General features: G+C 44.4%; 1 protein-coding gene across 2 annotated transcripts in view; it reads right to left on the reverse strand.

Moving 5' to 3' along the window:
* The window catches only part of Scn10a (sodium voltage-gated channel alpha subunit 10), a 100,194-nt gene extending 80,155 nt beyond the window's left edge, over positions 1–20,039 (reverse strand). For both annotated transcript variants that reach the window (XM_027415548.2, XM_027415546.2), the window contains exons 1-3: positions 19,770–20,039; positions 16,529–16,647; positions 13,483–13,563 (exon numbers count right to left, since the gene is read on the reverse strand). In XM_027415548.2, coding sequence (XP_027271349.1) covers positions 13,483–13,563; positions 16,529–16,647; positions 19,770–20,039 — 470 coding nt within the window. The remainder of the gene's footprint in view (positions 1–13,482; positions 13,564–16,528; positions 16,648–19,769) is intronic.
* Positions 20,040–23,564: the final 3,525 nt, after the last annotated feature.

Raw genomic sequence — 23,564 nt, forward strand, 5'->3', positions numbered from 1 at the left:
CTGAAGGCTTGGAATTCCCCAGGTTTTTTCCTCTATAAGAACCCCCTTCCCACGTCAATTGGGGTTTCTCCTGCTGCTGCAACTGCTGCCCCAGATGGACAGAGGAACCCAAGTTAACTCCTAATAAAGACGCTTTGCTTTTGCATCGGATTCAGTCTCATGGTGGTGATTTGGGGATATGGACTTAGGGCTTAACAATGAAACCTATTTTGTTATTTCAAATGACATGATTGGCAAATGCTTACCAAAGTAATCAAAAGAAAGGTCATAAGCTAATAAAATTAGAGACAAAAGGATTACAGCATGTACCACTGACACCCGGGGATCACGAGGGACTTTTAAAATATGTGTGTGTGTGTGTGTGTGTGTGTGTGTGTGTGTGTGTGTGTACAGACAGGTGGAATTCAGAGGACAATTTGCAGAGGTCAGTTGTCTCCTTGTGCTGTGTTGGTGACAAGCACTCTTACCTTCTGAGTCATCTCAGCCCCACTAGGTAGTATTTTGAAAGCTTATATTCTAATAAATTGAAAACTCTTGGAGAAATTGACATTTCTAGAAACACCAGATGGACTCACCACATGTTTAAAGCAGGGAGTACCAGATGGACTCACCACATGTTTAAAGCGGAATTTTTCCAGGTATTTAAAGAAAGAGAAGGAACTCTTCCAAGCTCATTCCACAAAGTCTGTATTACCCTGGCACTAACACTAGACAAGGACACAACAAAAAAGAGAAAGCTATAGGCTGGTATCCTTCATGAACAGAGCAGAAATCCTCAGTGAAAAATTTTCAGAATTCAACAGCACATTACCAAGATCACACACCACCATCAAGCTGGTGTGTAACAATGACTCAACACCTGCAAATCAGTAAGTGTAACCCAACCACCTCTTGGATGTGGAAAGAAAAAGAACTTTGACAAAATTAAACATCACTTCACAACAAAACTCTATGAAGAACCCAGGAATGGCAGGCTCTTACTTCACCATGGTAAAGATACTTTGGCAGTGTTACAGATGCCAGTGGGGGGAATAGAAAGAATTTGTTCTAAAGTCAGGGATGAGACTAACTTGGCCACTATTCTCACTCCTAGTCAATGTATTTTTTATTTAAATTTGTGTGTGTGTGTGTGTGTGTGTGTGTGTGTGTGTTTGAGAGAGAGAGAAGAGAGAGAGAGAGAGAGAGAGAGAGAGAGAAAGAGAGATGTGATGGGAAATGTACTATGTATGTTTATCTTATTGATTGTTAAATAAACTTCTGTTTGGCCAATGAGACAGCAAGTAGACGGGACTAGGCGTCAAAGAGGATTCTGGGAAATGTAGTAGAGAAGTGTGATCCAGGCAGGAAGTGGCATAGCAAGGAGACTCATATTTAAAGAAGGAGAAACAGGAAGGGCCTCTTTTCCCCGCCGCTCCTGCTCCAGCGGCACAATGTGACCCACCGGCAAGGAGGGACACCAATAAGGCATCCAATAAGATAAGTCTTATAAAATATATGGGTTTATGATAGTTAAGACTGAGCTAACAGGTGAGAATCCTAGTCATTGGCCAAGCAGCTTTGAACCTAATACAAGTTTCTGTGTATTCATTTGGTCCTAACTCGGGTGGGCGGCTGGCGTAAAGCTCACACATGGTGGTGGGGCTCGGCAGCTTTTGGCGGAAAGATTTATCTTAACAGAGATGTGTGTGCATCACAGTAAATATCCATGGAGGCCAAAGGACAACCTTTGAGAATGAATTCTCTCCTCCCATTTTTCGGATTCTGGGGGTTGAACTCTGAATGCCAGTCTTGCATTGAAAGTACTTTTCCCTGCGAAGCCACCTTGCTGGCTCCTTATGATATTTCTTGAAAGCTTTGTAAAAGTAATATGGCAAGAAAAAACAGAGCTACAAATAGGAAATTAAAAAGTCATGTTATTTGCAGATGATATGGTCCTGTACTTAAAAGCCCACAAGACTCCACTACAAGGCTCTTAGCTCTGACGAACACTTTCAGAAACAGAGCTGTAAGCCAACATACAAACATCACTACCCTTTCAACACAGAACTGGCAAATTCACTGAGCAAGGAAAAGGAGTGCAAATCTATTTACAATGCCCTCTTCAATAAAATGTGTAGTAATAAATCCAACCGAACGTGTGAAAGGCTTCTATAGTGAAAATTGGAAAACATGGAAGAAAGAACTTGAAGAAGATACTAGAAGGTGGGAAGACCTCCCATGCTCATGGTTTAGTAGACTTTATACTGTGAAAATGGCCATATTATTGGAAGATACCCACCTATTCAATATTTCTCATCAAAATTCCACTGATGTTCCTTCAGAGCTAGGAAAAACAACTCTTGAAATTTGTTATGGGAGCACAAAGGTCCTACATAAGTAAAACAATCTGTAAGGTTGGGTCGAGGGAAGGGGGCTCTGCCAACAAAGACAAAAGCAACCTGGGAGGTATAGTGATGACTGACTTCAAATTATGAAGCTGTAGTAACAAAATATACAACACAACACTGGCAGAAAAACAGACAGACCAATGAACTCAATTGGAAGACCCAGGAGCAAACCCACGCAGCTAAATACAACCTCCAACAAATACGCCAGGATTGTACACCAGAGAAAGATGGTATCTTTAACAAGCAGGACTTGAGAATCCCATACACACATGTACAAGATGTAAACTAGCTTTCTGCATCTCACCCTGTGTATAGATTGACTCAGAATGTATCAAAGGGCCACAAGGTAAGGCTAGAACATGTGAAATTGCTTCAGGAAAACAGGGTAGAATGCTTCAAGATATAGACACAGGAAAGGACCGTGTGAAGCGAGATCCACCAACCCAGAAAATGATGTCAAGTAGTAACAAATGAAGTCAAATAAAATAAAAAAACCTCTGGGTGCAGAAGAAAACACCCAGCAGATGGAGAGATGGCCTGAGGGATGGGGTGAATCTATAAATCTGAGAGCTATTAATTTCTAGAACTATAAAGAACCCAAAACATCATAAAACCAAGTTGTTCCACCAATAAATAGGCAAATCAATTGGGCATAGTTCTCAAAAGAGGAAATGCAAAAGACTATGTGTTTGTGTGTGTGTGTGTGTGTGTGTGTGTGTGTGTGTGTGTGTGTGTGTGTGTGTTCACTTTCATTAACCGTCGGGGAAACACAAGTCAAGACTACACTGAGACCCCATCTCATCCAAGCCAGGACACAGAACATAAGTGGTAGCAAGGATTTGAGATCCAGGATCTCTACATACCATTGGTGGTGGTGCAAATTAGTGAGGACACTTTGGAAATCAGTATGGTGAGCCCTCAAAGAACCAGAAGTAAAATTACCATATAATGAGACTACCACTTCTAGGTCTGTGGCCCCAAACAGTCAAAATCAGAGAGGTACCTGCACGTTCATGCTTATTGAAGTCTGTTTGCAATAAGCCATGCCATAGATAAGAATCAGCCTCGGTCTTCATTAACAGATAACAGGAAAGCGTGTGTGTGTGTGTGTGTGTGTGTGTGTGTGTGTGTGTGTGTGTGTGTGTGTGTATGTGTGTGTGTATACACATGCTGCTCGCATGCATGCGCACTTGCACAAGTGTGCCATGAAGGCACACAGAGGTCAGAGGACAGTTTCATGTGCAATCCCTGCCTCTCACCTTGTTTTGACAATGCTGTCTTATTTGCTCTGTGTACACCAGGCTGTGAGCATCCAGACCCCCTGTCCCCATCTCCCTTCTTCCAGTAGGAACACTGACAATATAGATGCACATGCTATAGGGCCCAGCTTTGATGCCCAGGTCTGGGAATCCAAATTCAGGTCTTAGGGTTTACACGGCAAGCATTTCACCCATTTACTGCATCCTCCTTATGTTTTGTTTGTTTGTTTGTTTCATAGATTTATTTGACAAACAATGCCAACTGGGCACCATGATGAGACAGTCATCAGGCTGATGGAATTCAGTGAGCCTGAGCTCTGTCATTTTTTTTTTCTTAAGTGTTTATCTGCTTCGGTTGGATTATCCACGGTCCTCCACCTGCCTCATAATGGGGAGATCCAAGCTTACACCTCCTTGGTGGTATCTAGCCATCACTTTTGTTTGAGACCTGATGTTCTGGTTGCAGGATTTAGGTGTCTATTTCTGTCATTATTACACTTCAGCAAGCCATCTTTGCAATGATGATTCATTTTTGTAAACTGGGCTATTGTGAGAGGCAACAGTGACAGATGAAAGCTGAACAAATGCAGACCACTGTCAGCAAAGGAGAAACCCATTGTTCAAGATAATCCACCATCAACCCCTCACTGGCCAGTGGGAGCAGAATCAGTCCTCTGAGCACATAAGTGGTTTTTAAGGACACAAACAGTATATGATATTAGCGTTTACCTGACACTTTATATTGGAAAACAGTGCGTGTATAATTCAGCCTCACTGCTGATTGAGTGAGAACAATCCCAGTGACCAAAAAAACATTCCAGGGGATGGGAGGAGCCAAACTTGTCTGTGAAAATGAGCAAGAATTTGCAGTTCCCAGGTGACAGTGAGACAGAGTGTTGGAATGACCCAAAGGGACAGTTTATAGATGACTACCAGACAGCCTTAATTAGAGAATAGATCATACAGACCAGTGAGACCGTTCAGCAGAAGAACGACACTCACCACCCTTGCAATCGACATAGTGGAAGGAAACAGTCAACTCCCGAGAATTGACCTCTCTCTCTCTCTCTCTCTCTCTCTCTCTCTCTCTCTCTCTCTCTCTCTCTCACACACACACACACACACACACACACACACACACACACACACACACACGGGAGGGGCATGTACACAAATCAATGTTTTTACAGATAAAATAAAATACAAATTACTAGAAAATTAGACCAGGATCAGCTGGAACCACTAAAAACATGAACAAATCTATTCGTGTAAGTCTATTCTATTGATAAACCACATGATAGTCTTGATAAATAGAAACATACTGATTTTAAAAAACAATATCCAGTTGTAACAAAAATCTTGCAAATCTGACTGAGATGGCAGACTTGCACCAAGAATCCCACATGTGCCTGGAAAATCATGCTTCCTTGCAGATGAGAAACTATTTCTTCCAAGGTGAGTCTTCCCTGCAACCAACTGTTTTCCAGAACATGGGCTTATCAAGTGATGGTCCAGCTATTACCAAAGGATGCCTTTGGTGAATCTGTGTGAGCCTTGGGGCATGAGGAGGGGAGAACTGGCCACTAATATTTTTTCCTTGGTGTAATTTTCATCTCTTCCCGATTCATTTTCTAGCACATCCTTCCTCTTTAGTTTCTTGTGAACATAAGAGATTAAAAATAGGCTCTGTATGTCTGTCTGTATGTCTGTCTTGCCTCAAGCAGACAGGCAGACAGGCAGACAGGCAGTCAGGCAGTCAGGCAGGCAGAGAGGGAGCTCCCATTAGCCAGCAGATAATAGCACATAGCTAATGTTTCAAAGAGGCATAAAGCGAAGCTAAGAGAGGAGAAAGTCTGTGTCTACCCTATCTGATAGATTGTATCAAGGACAAGGCTATTCCCTTGGCTTCTGAGCTGGACTGGCTACAATTTATTTTTTCCTAAGCAAATGCACAGCGAGATCTGTGCAGACTGAACCTGTCTGAAAGACATGCGTTCTCTTCACTGGGTCCCAGCAGCATATGGCTAAGTTTCCACCTCACAGCTGGACGATCAGAGCTACTCTGCTGTTTCCACAAGACCGAGGGTACTCAGCGCTGTCCTGGACTAGAAACAGAGAGTTGTATCTTTTCAAAGTGTGTTCATAAAGAAGCTGTGTCAGCACTTCAATTTATAAGGAATCTAACAAAGAACATTCTCAATAATCATTGGAAATAAAAACTGACACATCTTTGGAATGCAATTTGGAAATACTGCAAAATTAAAATTCAGTGGCTGGGTGGCTCAGTTGTTAGAGCGCTTGCCGGACATGCACAACCAGAGGCCAATGCCCAGCACTGTGTAGATGGGGTGGGGTAGAACACACATGTGATCTCCAGCATTCAGGGGTTGAGACAGGCCAATCAAGTTCTGGGCCATCCTTGGCTACACAGAGGGTTCAAGACCATCCTGCAAGACATGTGATTCAGTCTCAAAAAAATTAAATAAATTATATTCTAAAGGCTCATCTCTCCAATTTTGTTGCATTAGCTGTACAAAGATCTGCACACCAGGCTATTCATCAACGTATTAATCATGACCCCAAAATTTAAGGATTCTTATTATGATTAGGGCTTATATCATAGAGAATAACCCAATCCCACCCCTTCCACACTGGTAAAATCTATCCATCCAATCTCTATAAACCAATTGCTGCTGATATTTTTCAGTGATATTTCACTGAATCTATAGATAAATTTGGGCAGCACTAACAATTTAACAACAATAGTAATCTTCTCATCCATTATCAAAAGATATATTTAAATTTAGGTAAGTACTTTAAAATTTCTCAGTAATTTTTTTTCATTTTTTAGTATAAAGGTCTTGGGCATATGTTTTGTAGCACCATTTGAATCTATTAGCCCATTTTGTTATTTCTCTCTTCTCCAGTTATTAATGTTTTCTTTCTGTTGCCTTTCGTTTGTTGTGCTATTTCTCTAGTTCTGGGCCGGACTCCTCTTTGGTCTTTGCTGATATTAAAATCCTCCACATCTGAACTGTAAACTGCCTCCTGAGAAGTGGTGCTTTTTTTCCCTAAAGGCTCTGATTAACTGTTTTTAATGTTGTTTTTTCCCTAGAGATTCTGTAATTTTAGTTTGTAAATGTCTTTCACACAAGAGTTCTTGAAGCACAGCTTTAACACAAATGGGGTAAAAAGACTTCCTCTTTTCCAGCCATTTTCTAACCTCATGGCAGAATGGCAAGAGAGCTTGCTATCTGTTATTGTTATCTGTGGAACTCATGGGGCTGGATTTGTGGTTGTCGCTTTGTTTTGGGAGCTAATATGAAGGTTAGCTTGTACGCTCCTGTGGCTTAAACTCCAAGTGACACAGTGTGCAGTATGTTTTCCTATTCCCACACCCTCCCGCCTTTACCGGAATTTGCACTTTTATCTGTTGTAGGCAGAGGGAAGTGCCACTCTTTGGTCCTCCAATAGTTTTGCATACTCATCTTCACAGCCTTCAGTTTGTAAATACTGTTCTTGCATCATCCACTGCTAAGCTCTAACTTGCCCTTGTATTTGTCATTCAGAGTGTCACGTTTGTCTGGTCTCCTGCTCTTTAGTGTAAGTTCTACTTTCTCTGGAGCTAGCAAGCATCTTGCTAGCTTCCTGTCTGTCCTTCTTTACATCTTTGCCCATTTTTTGTACTCTTTGAGACAGGGTCTTGTGTAGCTCAGGCTAGCCTAGAACTTGCTGTGTTGTTCAGGCTGGCCTAGGGCTCCTGCTCTCCCTGACTCTGCTTCCCAAGTGCTGGGGTTTCAGGCATGTGTTACCATGCCTGGACTTCCCCCATTCTTTAATTTAACCCTTTCTGTACCATTCTTTGTGTGGGGGTGTATGCCCATGTGTGCAGTTGCAACACGCTCACACATACATGGAGGCCAGAGGTCCACGTCAGCTGTCAATCTTTGGGTACCTTCCAATTTATTTTTTTGACACAAGGTCTCTCACTGGCCTGGAACTGGCTAGGCTGGCTGGCCAGTGAGCTCGGAGGAGCTGCATGTCTCTGCCTCCCCAGCTCTGGGACTACAGGCATGTGCTGCCACAATGGACTCTATGTGGTGCTGAGTTGATAGTCAAAGAGGAAAATGGTCATTTATCAACTCAGGACTATTATTAAAACATCAATTTTTATATTTATTCTAAACAAAGCAAAAAAACAAACAGCAGGGTGGTGGGGGCATACACCTTTCATCCCAGCACTCAAGAGGCAGAGGCAGGAGGATCTCTGTGAGTTCGAGGCCAGGCTGGTCTACAAAGTGAGTTCCAGGACAGCCAGAGCTGTTACACAAAGAAACCCTATCTCAAAAAACAAAGCAAACATTTATTTTACCCATACCTACTTTCCCCCACCCCCAGCTTGTAGAAGTGTGTTTCTCCCAGAACCAAGTGGGCTCTGGGATGAAACTCAGATCATGGGACTTGGGACGAAGTGTGCTCCCCACTGGGCCATCTTGCTAGGCCCCTAGGACTTTCTTTTGTATTTCTCCCTTTAGGGAAGCAGTGTTGCATGAACTCTCCCCATATTCTGTCTTCTTGCTGCTCCTGTGTTTTGCTGTTGGTATCTTGTCAACACTAGAGCTTGCAGGGGGTAAAATACCCAGATCTCATCGCCTCCATCTGCACACAGCGTAAGGAGAGCCAGTCTGTTGAGGGGCTTGCCATTCCACCACCCACTTTTGGTCTCCCAAGCTTGTTTTGACATCTCCATCTCTGTGTTTCCTTCCCTTCTCCCTTTGTTCTTGTGTTTATACTGTTCTTATATCCATGCTGTCACTGTACTGGCATTTTGAGAGAGAGGGTAAAACATATGCATCCTGTCTTCCATATTTAACCACAGTCCCCAGGTGACTCCCAAATGACTCACACTGAGAAGAAAAATGCTTGCCTTAGAAGTTCATGAAAGACAGAAAATCTAAATGCAATATCACCTCAACCGTATAAAATATGAGTTTTATAATTTACCTAGGCATTATATACTGGTTTATATTTTTCAGCATTTGCCATTTTATGCAGTGTGTATTTATTTTTAATTGTTATTATTGCTATTATTTTGTTTTGTTTTGAGACAGAATCCCACGCTAGCCCAAGCTGGCCTGGAACTCCCTACACAGACCAAACTTGCCTTGGACTTGTCATTATCCTCCCAAGTGCTGAGATTACTGGCTTCTGCTCAGACTTCAGGCTTTCAAATTGTTTTTAAAGTATCTCACTAGGACACATGCAAAAAACAAGTGTGTGGACAGAAACGCCATCACTGTAAAGTGAAGGCTTCGCTGGTCAGTTTAGCAGTAAGTCAACGCCATCAACTGGGCGGCTTGAACAACAGAATTATTTCCCTCATGGTTTGGGAGGCTGAACAAGGAAGGTCGTGGCGGGGTGAGGGCTGGAAAGGGTCCCCTTCTTGCATTGTAGGTGGTTATCTTCTCCTGCATCCTCTCAGGGAATACAGAGAATTCGGGTTTTTCTTTCCTGAGGAGCACATGAGTTCTATTTGCTCCACTAAGCCTAACCCTGGTGACCTCACTTAGTCATCTCCTTGAAGTCTCCCATTTCCAACACTGTAACACAAAAGATCAAGGCTCCAACCCACGGATTTGGGGTCAGGGCACTGTTGTGAGTGACAACTGACCATGGAATGTCTCTACCCTTCGCAGTCCCTACCCAATGGCATTCTCCTGTCTCAGGGCTCCTCACCACATATTTTGCATTTTCGTGGTTTGTTTCACTTCTATTTTTAACTCCTATTATGCTACAGTTTGAATGTGTCTCATCAAAATGCATGTTTTGACCAGGTGTGGTGACAGATGTCTGAGATTCCAGCACCAACTTAAGAGTTTGAGGGGCAGTGCCAGGAGGATGAGGAGTTCAAGGCTAACTTAGGTACACCATGAATTCAAAGCCAGACTGAGCTTCATGAGACCCTGTCTCAAAACCAGAAAAACATACTTTGCAGACTTAATTTCCCAGCACATATAGTTTAAATCCTTTCTTTTATATTTATTTGTTAGTGTGTGTGTATACATACGTGTATATGGGTAGATGTCAAAGGACAACTTATGGGAGACAGTTCTCACCTTCTACTGTGCGTGTCCCAGGGACTGACTCTAGTCAGGATGGGCAGCAAGTGTTTTTTTAGCCACTGAGACACCTCACTAGCTCCTAGCTCACAGATTTTCAAGGTGGGTCTCTGGGAGGTAATTAGGATTGGATGAAGTCACGGGAGGAGACCTTTGTCATGGCTTTACAAGGAGACAGAACGGGGCTACCATGGTTACTGCTTTTCATGGTACTGTAACCCTGCTTACTGGAGGCCATGGGGGTGCTGGCACCACGCTCTTGGATTCCCCGTTCCCCATAACTACGAGTCAATAGATATGATTTGCAAATTACTAAGCCTCAAGCATTTTGTTACAGCAATAGGAAATAGACTAAGGCTGCTCTTAAGTGAAATTGCCTTACTGCCTTCAAAGTTTGTGTAAACAGAACCATAGTTCTAGAATCCTTTAGTTTGGTCAACACTCCTGTTCTCATATGGACCCACGGCTTATGTACATTCATTGTTATAAATTATCCAATTAAGAATTAACAGATATAATGCACTAAACAGCTGTGGACATCTGAGTTATTGCCATATCGCTGTAGTTAGTGTCTACAGGCTTCCTCGACACTGGGTTTCGGTGCCCACAGGTAGTAATTCGGCTGTGTGTGGGTACCTGAGTATAAAAGAAGAGCACAGTGTGTATACCCCATTCTCTTTATTAGTACCCACTGCTCTCAAAAGTTTCCCAACTCCACGCTCTACCCACCACCAACATAACAGCTTCCAGTTCTCCATCTTTCCAAACACTTGGGATGGTTGCAATTCAAGCCTTTCCTTATGCTATGAGTGCCTAGTCATCTCCCACTGTGATTTTAATTTTGCTCTCCTTGATTTAAAAAAAAATTGGAACTTTCCTGAGCTAATAGACCACTTGGAATTCTGCCTATTAAAATTTTAATCTCACTCTAAAATGGATTGGGCTGTCATATCTTTTTGTTGTTGTTTTGGAGAAAATGTCTCTGTGTAGCCCTGGCTGTCCTGGAACTCACTCTGTACACCAGGCTGGCCTCGAACTCACAAAGATCCACCTGCTTCCCAAATACTGGAATTAAAGGTGTATGTCACCACCACCCATAGGGCTGCCATTTGATTTTTGGAGAGGGGTTCATGGCTCTGGTATAAGTTCTCCTTAGAACAGATGCCTTCATTCTCCTGAGAGTTATCTCCCCAGGGCTGGAGAGATACCTCAGCAGTTACAGCACTTGCTGCTCTGGGCTTGGCTCCCCACACCCACATCAGGCAGCTCACAGCCATCTGTAACTTCATCTCCAGGGGAGCCTATGTCCTCTTCTGGCCTCTGTGGACACTGTACTAGGGTGTTCATATGCACACATCTACATAAATAAAATAAATCTCAAATAGTTACAGGGTGAACAAAAGTTCTTAGTTTTCCAAAGTGCATCTGTTCTTTTCTCTACTTGGTGTTTCTCGTATCATCTGTAACAAAACTTTCCCTCCCCTGAGGTCACACAGGTTTTCCTCTGGCTTTTGTTTCCCTTCTAAAGGCTTTACCCCTTTGTATTTCACAAAGAAAGTTAGGGGCTAATACACACAGAAATGACTCTGTTGTGCAGTGTACAGCTAGCTATGTAGTTTATTACGTTAGGTGGGATGACTATCCTCAGTATTACCACAGGCTGACCTTCCCTGATATTCTGTGGAGCCACCTTCATCACAGATTAAATGACTGCGCGCGCACACACACACTCACCACACACCACACACACATACCACATACACACACAACACACACAGCACATACACACAAATACCACACACATACACACCACACACAACACATACATATACACACCCCACACACATACATACACACACCACACACACTCACACCACATGCAACACACATACCACATACATGCATATACACACAGCACACACTCCACACATATATACACACACAGCACACACACACCACACATACATGCACACACAAACACCACACATACCAAACACACACAACACACACATACACACATACAAATGCCACATACCACACACACACACACACACACACACACACACACACACACCACACACTCTGGTCTGCTTAGAGTCTGGCTAGCCTTGCAGCAATGGCTTTGCCATCAATTTGACCCCAGTGGGCCAATTACTCCTCCCTTGTTTTCCTTCCTCAATGATGTCTTGGCTATAATTTACTCTTTGTATTTCCACATACATTTTAGAGTCTAAAGGCTTGTTGAGACTGATTGGGAATAACACTAAACTGATTACTCATCTGTGCAATTTCTGCAATATTGAGATGTGGAGTCTAACAACATAGCATTATCTCCCCATTTATTGGGATTGTTTCTGTAATTTACTCAATGCTTTGATATTTTTATTTCTAGAAGCTTGATATTTTGAAATGCCAATGTAAATGATACTTCAGAAATTGTTTTATTTCCAGCTTGCAGTATGCTGTTACATGCATACATAACTGATTAATTTACATTAATTCACACAACCATCTTGATTACAGTCTTATTAATTCTAACAGATTTTAAAGACCTAGTTTACTAGTATTCATGTGAATGTGTGTCTTCTGTGTGTGTTCAAATGCACACAAGTGCAGGTTTTCATGGTGGCCAGAAGAGGGTGCTGGATCCCCCAGAGCTGCCCTCTATTGGCACAAACAGTAGTTAATTGTGAGCTGCCCGGCGTGAGTGCTGGGAATTCAACTCTGGTCCTCCACAAGCACAGCGAGGGTTCTTACCGGCTGGGCCAGCAGCTCACTCTAACAGTTTCTCTCTAGGTTATATTGGATATTTTATGCACTCTACACCATTTTCTGTAAGTTACAACATGTTTGGTAATTTTCCTTCCATGGACTTTTATGTTTTAATTCTCGCTTTGCCTTGCTGCTCAGAACCCCCTCTATGAAGTTGAATGGATGAGACTAGACATCTTTGATATTTATTTTCCCTCTCAAAGTGAGAGATTTCCATGCTCACAATTACATTTGATAAACGAACACCCTTTTTGGAGGGTACTGCCTTTTGAAGAATTAATACTTTTTTAACCAGAGAGCGACAATTTCTGTTCCACTTGTCTAAGAGTTTTGAAATCATAAACAGAAAGTGAACTTTATTGAATGGAGTTTCCGGCAGCAGTTAAAATGGCTAAGCAATTTCTTTCCCTTCCCTAACAGAGATGGGGCATCTTTTTGTGGCATGTGCTACTTTTAAAGTTAGCAAGAAGGAATGGTGGGAAGGAAGAAAACTTTGTGGAGATCCTGTTGTTATATCTTAAGGCTCAAGCAAGGGCAGGGACAGAGATGTGGTGGCTCATCTGTTTTCAGAAAATTCTTCTGTTCTCAAACAATAAAGATTTCATGTGCCAACCAGAGACACAGGCACCCTAGAAATGCAGCCGTGTGAGCTGGGACAACTTACACACCTTCAGCCATGACTATTCTGGGGCCCAGAGTCACTGTTTATACTTCTCTTTTAGTTTGCCCCCACCTCTTCAAGGGTGGGCCTTCTCAGAACCACCAGTCTACCCTGTCCTGAAGTGTGCTGAGGAAAAGGGAACGCAGAAGAAACCGACCATGGCAAAGTCAAATAGGCAACAGAATTCAGACTTATCTCAATAAAAACTGGCATGGCAAACAAACAAGGCTGCTAAGAAAGAGAAGACAAGGTAAAGGCACAAGAAGGGTGGCCATTTTACTCACTCAATTCTCTCTGGAAGCTCGCTTTGGGTCATGCACACACAGTTGAACAGAATAGTGACGGTGATAAATATGGAGAACCAGCTGCGAGACCGTGTTAAGGACAAGTGGGAGCCGCCATCCGCCCACCCCCATGCTGGACCACCTTGCTGCTGAGTGAGAAGCTCATGACTCAGCGAATATCAGCTTTAGGGTCTTGTCATGCAGATGCTGCTCATGTCTGTTGAGTGCCTGGCCCATCTGAGAACTCTATTATAATTTCTAGGAGCAGTTGTAATAGCGATTATGAGGGCTGTAGATACTGAACCCAGGGACCTGTACCAGGCAAACACTTTACCACTGAGCCCAATTTCCAAATCCTGCTCACAATGCTAAATACTAGCCTATGGGTAGTTTTTATCATTTACATCTAGGATCTGAGCAAACAGCATGAGGAGTCTTAAATAGCCTTTCTGAATCACGCTACATCATGCAGACTGGTAACCATAGTTACCAGGTGGAGGTTATTACTTTTTATGAAAATGGTTTAGTTAGATTGTTTTTCTAAGCTGGGCCCAGCCATGTTGAAGCAATGGTTTCTGGGTAGGAATGGCCAAAGCAGGCCTAGGAAGTGAAATACTGGCTCTGGGAGGCTATTCCAAGGAGAATGAGATGTTACTAGCCAGAGAGAGACTTTGAGGAGTAGAGATTTGGCTAAGGGATACTCAGAAGGGGAGAGTGGCTTTGAAAGGAAGATGGGTGCACAGGAGTAAACAAACAGAGGGAGAGAGAATCCCAAGCAGACCTCTCCTGAGTGGATTTTCCTCAGGACTGAAGGAGCTCCTACAGTCCCTTCTAAAGGAGAAACATGTGTCCCAGAGAGAAGCTTTGCTTACAAGGTGAGGATGGCACTTTTCTGTAAATACCTTTCATGGTTTTGTTTTAGATTTACTTAGGAAAACATCTATCTGAATAGGGAAATTCTACCAATGAAACCACATTTTCCCATTGATTTACAATTAGGAAATGTGGGGGAAACTTAACACAAGGATGGAAATTTAAAATATATCTTCAATTCTGCAAACCTTTACAAGTTGTGTGATATGACATGTCTGTGAAGGCATTCACAAAAATGTGATTGGAATTGTAATTTTGATTGAATATTGCTTGGGGCTGTAGCAGCCAAACTGATTTTTTTTTTTTTTTTTTTTTTTTTTTTGGTTTTTTGAGACAGGGTTTCTCTGTGTAGCTTTGGAGTCTATCCTGGCACTCGCTGTGGAGACCAGGCTGGCCTCGAACTCACAGAAATCCACCTGCCTCTGCCTCCTGAGTGCTGGGATTAAAGGCGTGCGCCACCAACGCCCGGCCTCAAACTGATTAAAATTAAGTATATCTGTGACACTTTGTGAGGCGGTAACTCCTCAACAGACTTTCTGTCCAGCTGTGACTCCACCAGGTAACTAGTTATTCATCAGATTTCAAGACAGAGGGACTGTTCATCGGTCACATGGCTATTGATAGAAATTTTATTTCTAATTAGCTGTTATTTACTTAACTCAGTAATTCAATTGGGATCCACAGAGGACAGTTTGTGCATTAACTATTTCTCTTTAATTGAGATTTCCATAACAATGTGCATATCTTCCTTTAAAACATAAAAAGTAATTTTGATGAGCTGGATGAAGGAAGTCTGTTTAAAATCTTGGATCTCAGTATACTACTATTTTAAAAATAAAAACCCATGCTTCGTTTTGCATAGAACAATAGAATTGATAAAGTAGATGGACTATAATAGAACGGCTTGATATAGTTTTAAACAGAGGGAAACCTGGAGAAAATTCGGGTTTCCAAACCCCAACATGTCTAATTGTGTTTCTCTGTGGCAGGATCCTCAGAAGAATGTACCTTTAACCATGAGTGACTCATGATAATGACAGTGCCCCATGATTGGTGAGGTCCCATGGAAGATGATCAGGGCTCTGCTTGTCACGGGATGTTCTCGGTGTTGTCTGGGAAGTATTTCTCTTTTGTGTAATGAGCTATCACCCCCAGAAAGGCCAGGGATAGTGTAGCAACTCATGCCTGCACATGTAGCCCCAAAGAGCCTAATGTCTTCTTACCTACATCATGGGGAAAACAGGCCATGTTTGATGGTAAGGCTGTGCCTCATAAACAGGACATTGGGTGGGGGCTGGAGAGATGGCTGGGCGGTTAAGACTCTTAGAGGACCCAGGTTCAATCCCCAGCACCAACATGGCAGCTCACAACTAGTTCCAGGAAATCTGGCATCCTCACACATACATGCAGGCAAAATACCAATGCACATAAAATAAAAATAAATAAAAATTTTGTAAAAGAGGACATTGGGGTTTAGATGGGATTTCACATAGTCCAGACTGGCACCAAAGTCATTCCATTGCTGAGAATGATGTGGAATCATGATCCTCTAGTATTTAGTTTGATACTGAATGCTGGGATTATAGCCATGTACCATCGTGCATCGTTTATACGGTCCTGGGGATTGAACCTAGGACCTCATGCAGGACTAGGAAAATGTTGTATCAACTGAGCTTAGCAAGAAAAAAAATTTTCAAGTTGTATTTCCACAGCTGTATCCCGGTGAGTTAGCAGTGAACCTGAGCCACACTGGTCTGTGTGAACATTTCTTCTGTCTTGAGACTATTTTGGGAGTCCTCGGGAACACTAAAATCTTAAAGGAGTTGACAAGATGGCTCTGCGGTTAAGAACACTTACTGCTCTATCAGAAGGCTAGAGTCTGGATTTCCAGGCCCACATCCGGTGGCTCACAAACATCTGTAAGCCCAGCTTTTCGGGATCAGAAGTTCTCTCCTGGCTTCTGCAGGCACCTGTGCACACACAAGTGTGCACACACATACAACATAGATAAGATGAATTTAACACACACACACACACACACACACACACACACACACACAATGTTTTCAGTGTGATGACATCACTGTCTCGGGATTCAGTTGGAGGGAGGCTCTCCTGATAACCTCTAAGCACGGCAGCATGGGCAGAGCCTGAGGCTCTGTGCAAAGGATACGAGTGGACGGACACTTTGATGGCTGTTCTTCTGATCAGGTTGAAGGGACTGAAGAGCCACAGGGCCCAAGTGGCACTGAACCTGGAAATGGTCCTGCCCTTGTTCAGCACCATGAACGTCTGCAACAAAAGCAGAAGTGGACAATAGTAAGAAACGGGATCCTGGGTGGCCTCCTCTGAGGCTTGTGAGCAAGACCTGTTTGAAGAACCACAGCTCATTGACCCTCTATAGTGGTGTGGAGAGTTAGAGAGGGTGTGGGAGCAGAGGCCACACCCTTGCTCTCTCCGTGAGAATCTGGACTCCATGGCTGACTGTGTACCAAGGAGAGCCACCCCACTGGGAATGCTTCATGGACAGGCTGCTGACTCAAGGGCTGAATGTACACAGCATGCCCAGGAGAGTTCTGACTACAGATGGTTGATCTCAGTTGCATTCAATTCATTGTGTGTGTGTGTGTGTGTGTGTGTGTGTGTGTGTGTGTGTGTGTGTCTGTGTGTGTGTGTCTGTGTGTGTGTGTGTCTCTCTCTGTGTGTCTGTGTGTGTGTGTATGTGTGTGTCTATGTGTGCCTGTGTCTGTGTGTGTGTCTGTGTGTGTGTGTCTCTCTCTGTGTGTGTGTCTCCCTCTGTGTGTCTGTGTGTGTGTGTATGTGTGTGTCTATGTGTGCCTGTGTCTGTGTGTGTGTCTGTGTGTGTGTGTCTCTCTGTGTGTGTCTGTGTGTATGTCTCTCTGTGTGTGTCTATGTGTGCCTGTGTCTGTGTGTGTGTCTGTGTGTGTGTGTCTCTCTGTGTGTGTCTGTGTGTATGTCTCTCTGTGTGTGTCTGTGTGTGTGTGTGTGTGTGTGTCTCTGTGTGTGTATGTGTCTGTGTGTCTGTGTGTGTGTGTGTGTGAGAGAGTTGAGGGGGTAGGGGTCAACCTCAATTGTCATTCTTCAGAATCCTTCCACCCTCTTTATTTTTGAGACAGAGTCTCTCACTGGCCTGGAGCTCACCAAGAAGATGAGGCTCACCAGCCAGTGAGCCCCCAGGATCCACCTGCCTCTGCCTCTTCCTCCTCAGGCATGAGATTACAAGCATGTTCACATGTGTTCTAGGGATGAAAACCAGATCCCCGTGTTTGCTCAGCAAGTGCTTCACTGAGTCATCTCCCCAGCCCCAACATTTACCTCACTTCTGACTAGACGACCCGAGTCCAGTGAAGCCCCCACTTTCCACTGTCTGGATCTCGCTCTAAACCATCTCTCGGTTCCCTCCTCTGTGCATTTAGGAGGGGTGGGTTCTTGGGAAGAGGGAGGAAGGAGAAAGACATTTCTGTGTCTTATTCTCCTTTACAAACTATGTTTGCAATGGCTTGTTCTAGCTCCTTGTCATTTCCAAGCATGTACTTACCATGTGTTGGCTACATAGAACATCTAAAGTGCAGGACAGGAGAGGAAACAGTCATGGGCACCTCTGTCAGCTCTCAACCTCTTTAAGAAAATCATTAAAGACTCCAGTTTATTATGTTTATACTTTTTTGCTTTGCTCATGTGTGTTTGTGTGCATCCAGATGATAGAAATTTATGTATGTATATATCTATGTAACTCATCTGTCTGGCTACCACATTTCATCCATCAATCATCCATCTATCATATATTTCTCCATCTACCTACTGACCTACCTATCTATCTACCTTCCTGTTATTGCCACGGTCTTGATCTTAGCTGGCTCTCAAAGCTCACATATTGAAGTCATGGTTGTCAGCCTGTGGTGATGCTATAAGACAATCGAAGTCTAAAAGATGTGCTGTCAAGGGAGAGGAAGTTAGATAACTAGAAGTTTGCCCTTAAAGGGAACCAAGGCCCCAGACACTTCCTCTTTCTTCTTTCTCTTTTGGCTTTCTGGCACCAAAAGGTGAGCGCTTTTCCTCTGTGTGTGCTTGCTACATGATGAACTGTTTCACCCAAAGTGACAAGGCCAAGCAAGCATGGATGGACAGAAACCTCTGAAACCATGCACGGAAACGAACCTTTATCCCTTTAAGGTTATTTTCCATGATAATTTGTTACAACAAAGGAACACACACACACACACACACACACACACACACACACACACACACACACACATCACGTTTATGTATGTAAACATCCTGTGATGGCCAGTGTTGTCAACTTGACACAGCTAGACTTTCTCAGGAAGGGTCTCAATGAATGATGTTCTAGATGAGGTTCACCTGTTGGCATGGGCTATCATGTTAATCAAGACAGGAAGACCCCATCAGTGTGGGTGGTACCCCACCCCCAGATCCTGGACTGTGTGAAAGCAGTCAAAGCACTGAGCACTAACACTCATGCACGCCTTACTCTTGTCTCCAGACATGATGTAACTAGCTCCCTCGAGCTCCTGCTGCCATGACTGCCACCAGAATGGAGTACAGCCTGGAATGATGAGCTGATAAATATTTTCTGTCTTAAGCTGCTTATGTCACAGTAGTTTATTACAGCAACAGGGAAGGAAAGTAGAATAGATGCCAAATTCTTTTTTTTCCCCTTGAGACAGCGTTTCTCTGTGTAACAGCCCTGGCTGTCCTGGAACTCGCTCTATAGACCAGGCTGGCCATGAACTCAGAGATCCACCTGCCTCTGCCTCCCAATTTGGGATTAAAGGTGTGCCACCACCACCTTTTACCAGCTGTGTTCTTAAGAAACTTTAAAACCCAGGAGCGCATAGGCACACCCTTCTGTGGCTGCTGTTGACATTGCTCCCTTGGTTACCACTACATGCTCACAAGACTATATAAGAAAGACAATGACAGCAAACTATTATTTCAAGACGGGATTGGCTTCAATGACCCATGTAAGAGCTTGGAAGACACCAGGGTCTCTGAGAACGTACTTTAGAATCCCCTGGCTTAAGGTATCCCTCTCTCAACTCCAGAACCTCCACTCTTGACCTGCAAAGAGAGCTAACCCCTCCGGAGGCCCTGGAATAGGTCTTACCTGCAGGAACAAGCAACTTTACATGCAAGTTTCTGCAGCAGCTGTCAGCTTTGGGGATTTGGGTTTCCTTTGTCCCCATCACAGAGTTCTTAAAGATTCAGAGAGAGCTACATTCGACTTGCTTTTGTCAGCTTATTCTTTAGTAAACAGCTACTTCCCCCGGGGGTGAGGACTTCCTGGGCTGGGTGGGTGGGAGGGTGGGACTAAGGCCTGCTGGCCAGGAGCTGAGCACAGTGCGTATATTCCCAGTTGCAGCTCTTACCCGGTGTGTGCTGTAGAATGGGTCTAGATCCTCCAGGGGCTCCCCGACGAGTTCTGCCGGGAGCTCACCATAGAACCTGGGCAGCTGGTTACAGGCTTTCAAGTCTAGCTGAGGCCTGGGCTTCTCTTCCTGGCCCTTCCGCTCCCCGTGCTTAGCTCTGGCCTTCTTGGCTGCACGATGGGCAGCGATTTGCTTCTCAATCTCTGCCAGCGACTCCGGAGTGAACCGTCGGAAGTTCGTAGTTCCCACGGACCCAAAGGGGAACTCCATCTTTTCATTCTTCTTGAGGAAGAATTCACACTCTTGCGGAAGGAAAATAACCACAGAGAGGTGACAACCTGCCCAGTGGAACTCTCCCTTCCCTCACCTTCCTTGATGTCTAGAACAGCCCCCCATCCTTGTCGCCAGCTCGTCACATAACAACCCCGCCCCCACACCCAACAGAACTCCATCCTCTGCAGGAGCTCTACAGAATCCAGGTGCCACAGGCGCGATCTGCTCCACATGCCCGAAGCCATTGTTCCCTCATCACTTTGTAACAGCCTCATCCTGTTCCCCCCAAGCCAGCTTTATACATTTTGTCATCCTCCCTCATCTCCAGGGTGGCCAGGCTACAGTCTGCCCCCGAAGTCATGGAAGACCTTGGCTTCTGATCCCCACCTTAAGTCAGGAAGCCTCTCTTAAAGGAGCTACGGGCCTCTGCTTACCTCTAACAAACAGACCACCCGAGAAAATGCTGCTACCAAGAAGCCTTGCTTGCCTCTGTTCTTCTCAGTTAGAATCCCTTCCCAAGCTCTCTCAGGATTTATGTGGATATAGTTGACCCACGTTAGGTGCTATTTGATGACAGAGTTTCTGTCCCTCCTGGTCCCATAGACTGTTTAGTCCCAAATAAACACACTGAGGCTTGTATTAATTATAAACTCTTTGGCCAATGGCTCAGGCTTCTTATTGACTAGCTCTCGCTTACTATTTAACCCATTTCTATTAAACTATGTATTGTCACAAGGCTATGGCTTACCCATAATGCTACGGTATTATATTACTTTGGTGGCTACACGGAGTCTCCCTGGTGGCTCCTCCCCGCCTTCCTCTTCCCAGAATTCTCCTAGTCTGGTAGCCCCGCCTATACTTCCCACCTGGCTACTGGCCAATCAGCATTTATTCATCAACCAATAAGAGAAGCATATATTCACAACACACAGAAGGACACCCCCATCACCTACTTTTTGGCCGCACGTTTTATGTGCTGATATTTTTTCTACGTTTCCCCCTTTCTTTGAACTTCTGTGAGCCCCACCGTCCATAGCAAGAGAGTTTTCTCCATAACCACATTAGATTAGGCTTCCCCACATAAGACCCTAGCCCAGGTCAATCTATAGCAGTTGAATTCAGTTTTCTTTGAAATTAAGCTGTGTTAGGTTGAAGCTGACAGTGAAAATGCTCAGCTGTCTGGGGATCGGCCGGCTTCCCTGGGCAGCAGTTTCCTTGAGTCTGAGATGTTAAAGACTATAACTCGCTGCTGATTACTCCTGTCTCTTCATGGAGAAAGCCAATGACATTGTTTCCTAGTTGAAGGAGAAAAACAGATGACCAAATCTCTGGCTCACCTGTGCCCCAACCTCCTTTCCCCTATCTTATGAGATTGTTGCCCTCATCCCAGCCAGGATCAATATATCAATGAAAAAACAGGAAGGTGACATCAGACTTTCCAAGATGTCATTGCTAATAAGTGGTGGAACTCTGTTCTGATCTCCAAAGAGCAGCTCATCCCTTTCCTCAGGTCAGTTCTCACTTCTGTCCATCAGATTCCCTGAGTCTTAGTCTCCAGCACACACATCTATAGGGCCCAGGACCTCATTTAGCATCTCCTCCTGAGATGCTAAATGGATCATGGGTACCTCAAACTTAGCCTGCCTCAAACTGAGCCCATTGTCATCTTGCTACCCTTTCTAATCCATGACCATCTTCTATGATTCTCTGGCTCCATAAATGTCCCAAATGGCCTAGTCCTGTGCCTGTCCACACCTGGGTCCTTTCTGTCTCATCCCCACTTACAGCTGTGTTCTCCTCCTTCCCAGTGTCTTCTGGCCAACGCTGTAGCCCCCAGCCACAGCCTGCAGTGCTTCTCCTTGAGGGTTACCCCTTCTCTCCCCAAGTCTACTCTGTTCTGTTTCCTGCACCTGCAGTGTCTGTCCCCTTCCTTTTCCCGGATGATCCTCCAGACTTGAACTCTTCACTGTGAAACACCTTTCTGCTCCTTGTATGAAGTCTGTGCTCAGATTCTCAATCCGTGCTTCTATTGCCATCTACATTTCTCCATAAACTTACGGTCTAGAATTGCTTCCTGGTTTTCTAGTTCCCCTACTGAACTGCAAGTACACAGAGGCCTGGGAATGTGGCTGTCTGGATCCGCAGTTGATCCCCTAGAAGGCCTGACCTTCAGAATCTGTCACCAATAGATATTTGTTGACGGATGGCAGGGATGACAAAAATGTACATGTTTTGCTCAGAGAAGTAGAGCCGATCATCAGAGTACACAGGACCTTTTCAAGAAACGGCCAAATTTAGTGACTGTTTTATTAATCCATCAATTAAATTAATTTCCTCCAGCTCCACCAGTTCCCCTCCCTCCTCTCCTCCAAGTCCCTTCCCCAACCCCCTCCTCCACTCCCTCCCCCTTTCCTCCAGGAAAGTGCAGGCCTTCCATACCTATCAGTCAGTCATGGCATATCAAGCTCCAGCAAGACTAAGCACCTCCTCTCCTGTTAAGGCTGGACAAAGCAACCCAGTGGGAGAAAAGGGTCCCAAAAGCAGTTAACACAGTTAGAGACATCCATGTCCCTGCTGAGTCCCACAAGAAGACCAAGCTACGTAACTGTAACATGTGCAGAAGGCCCAGGTCAGTCACATCTAAGTTCTCTGGTTAGAAGTTCAGTCTCCTTGAGCTCCAGTGAAGCCATGTCATTTGACTTTGCGTGTTTTCCCATGGTGTCCTTGGTCCCTCTGGCTCCCATAATAATTCCTCCCCCTCTTCCACAGGATTCCCCTAGCTCCACCTAATGTTTGGCTGTGGGTCTCTGCATCTGTTCCCGTCAGTGGCTGGGTGAAGCCACTCTGATGACAGCCGGGCTAGACACCAACTATGAGCATAGCAGAATATCATCTCATTGACTTTTTTTCTTTTTGTCAGTCATATTTGGTTCTATCCTAGGTCTCTGAGCTGTCCAGCCTCTGGGTCCCAGCCCTCCAAGCATTGTCAGGGGTGGACTCTCTCGTAGCCTGGGTCTCAAGTCAGTCCAATCACTGGTTGGCCACTCCCATAATTTCTGTGCCACCTTTATCCCAGTGTATCTTGTAGGCAGGGAAATTGCAGGTCAAAGGTGATGTGGCTGGCTTGTGGTTCCCAATCACTCCACTGGAAGTCTTGCCTGGTTACAGGAGATGACCAGTTCAGGCTTCGTGTCCCCCATTGCTAGGAGGCTTAGCTAGGATCACTCTCATAGAGTCCTGGAAGTTTCCATCACTCATCCCAGAGATGCCCCAGATTCCAGTTGTCTTTCCCAGTACTCTCCTTGCACCCTCCCCTCATCTGAGCTCTCCTGTTCCCATCCCCACCTACCCCGTCTGGACCTCTACACACATTCACCTGTCATATCTATTCTATTTCTCCTTTGCACTGAGATTCATGTGTTCCCCCTTGAGCCTTCCTTGTTACCTATCCTTTCTGGGCCTGTGGATTGTAGCATGGTTATCCTTTACTTTACAGCTAATAGCCACCTATAAATGAGTGCA

This window comes from Cricetulus griseus, chromosome 4, assembly GCF_003668045.3.
Source record: "Cricetulus griseus strain 17A/GY chromosome 4, alternate assembly CriGri-PICRH-1.0, whole genome shotgun sequence".
In the NCBI taxonomy this organism is placed as follows: domain Eukaryota; kingdom Metazoa; phylum Chordata; class Mammalia; order Rodentia; family Cricetidae; genus Cricetulus; species Cricetulus griseus.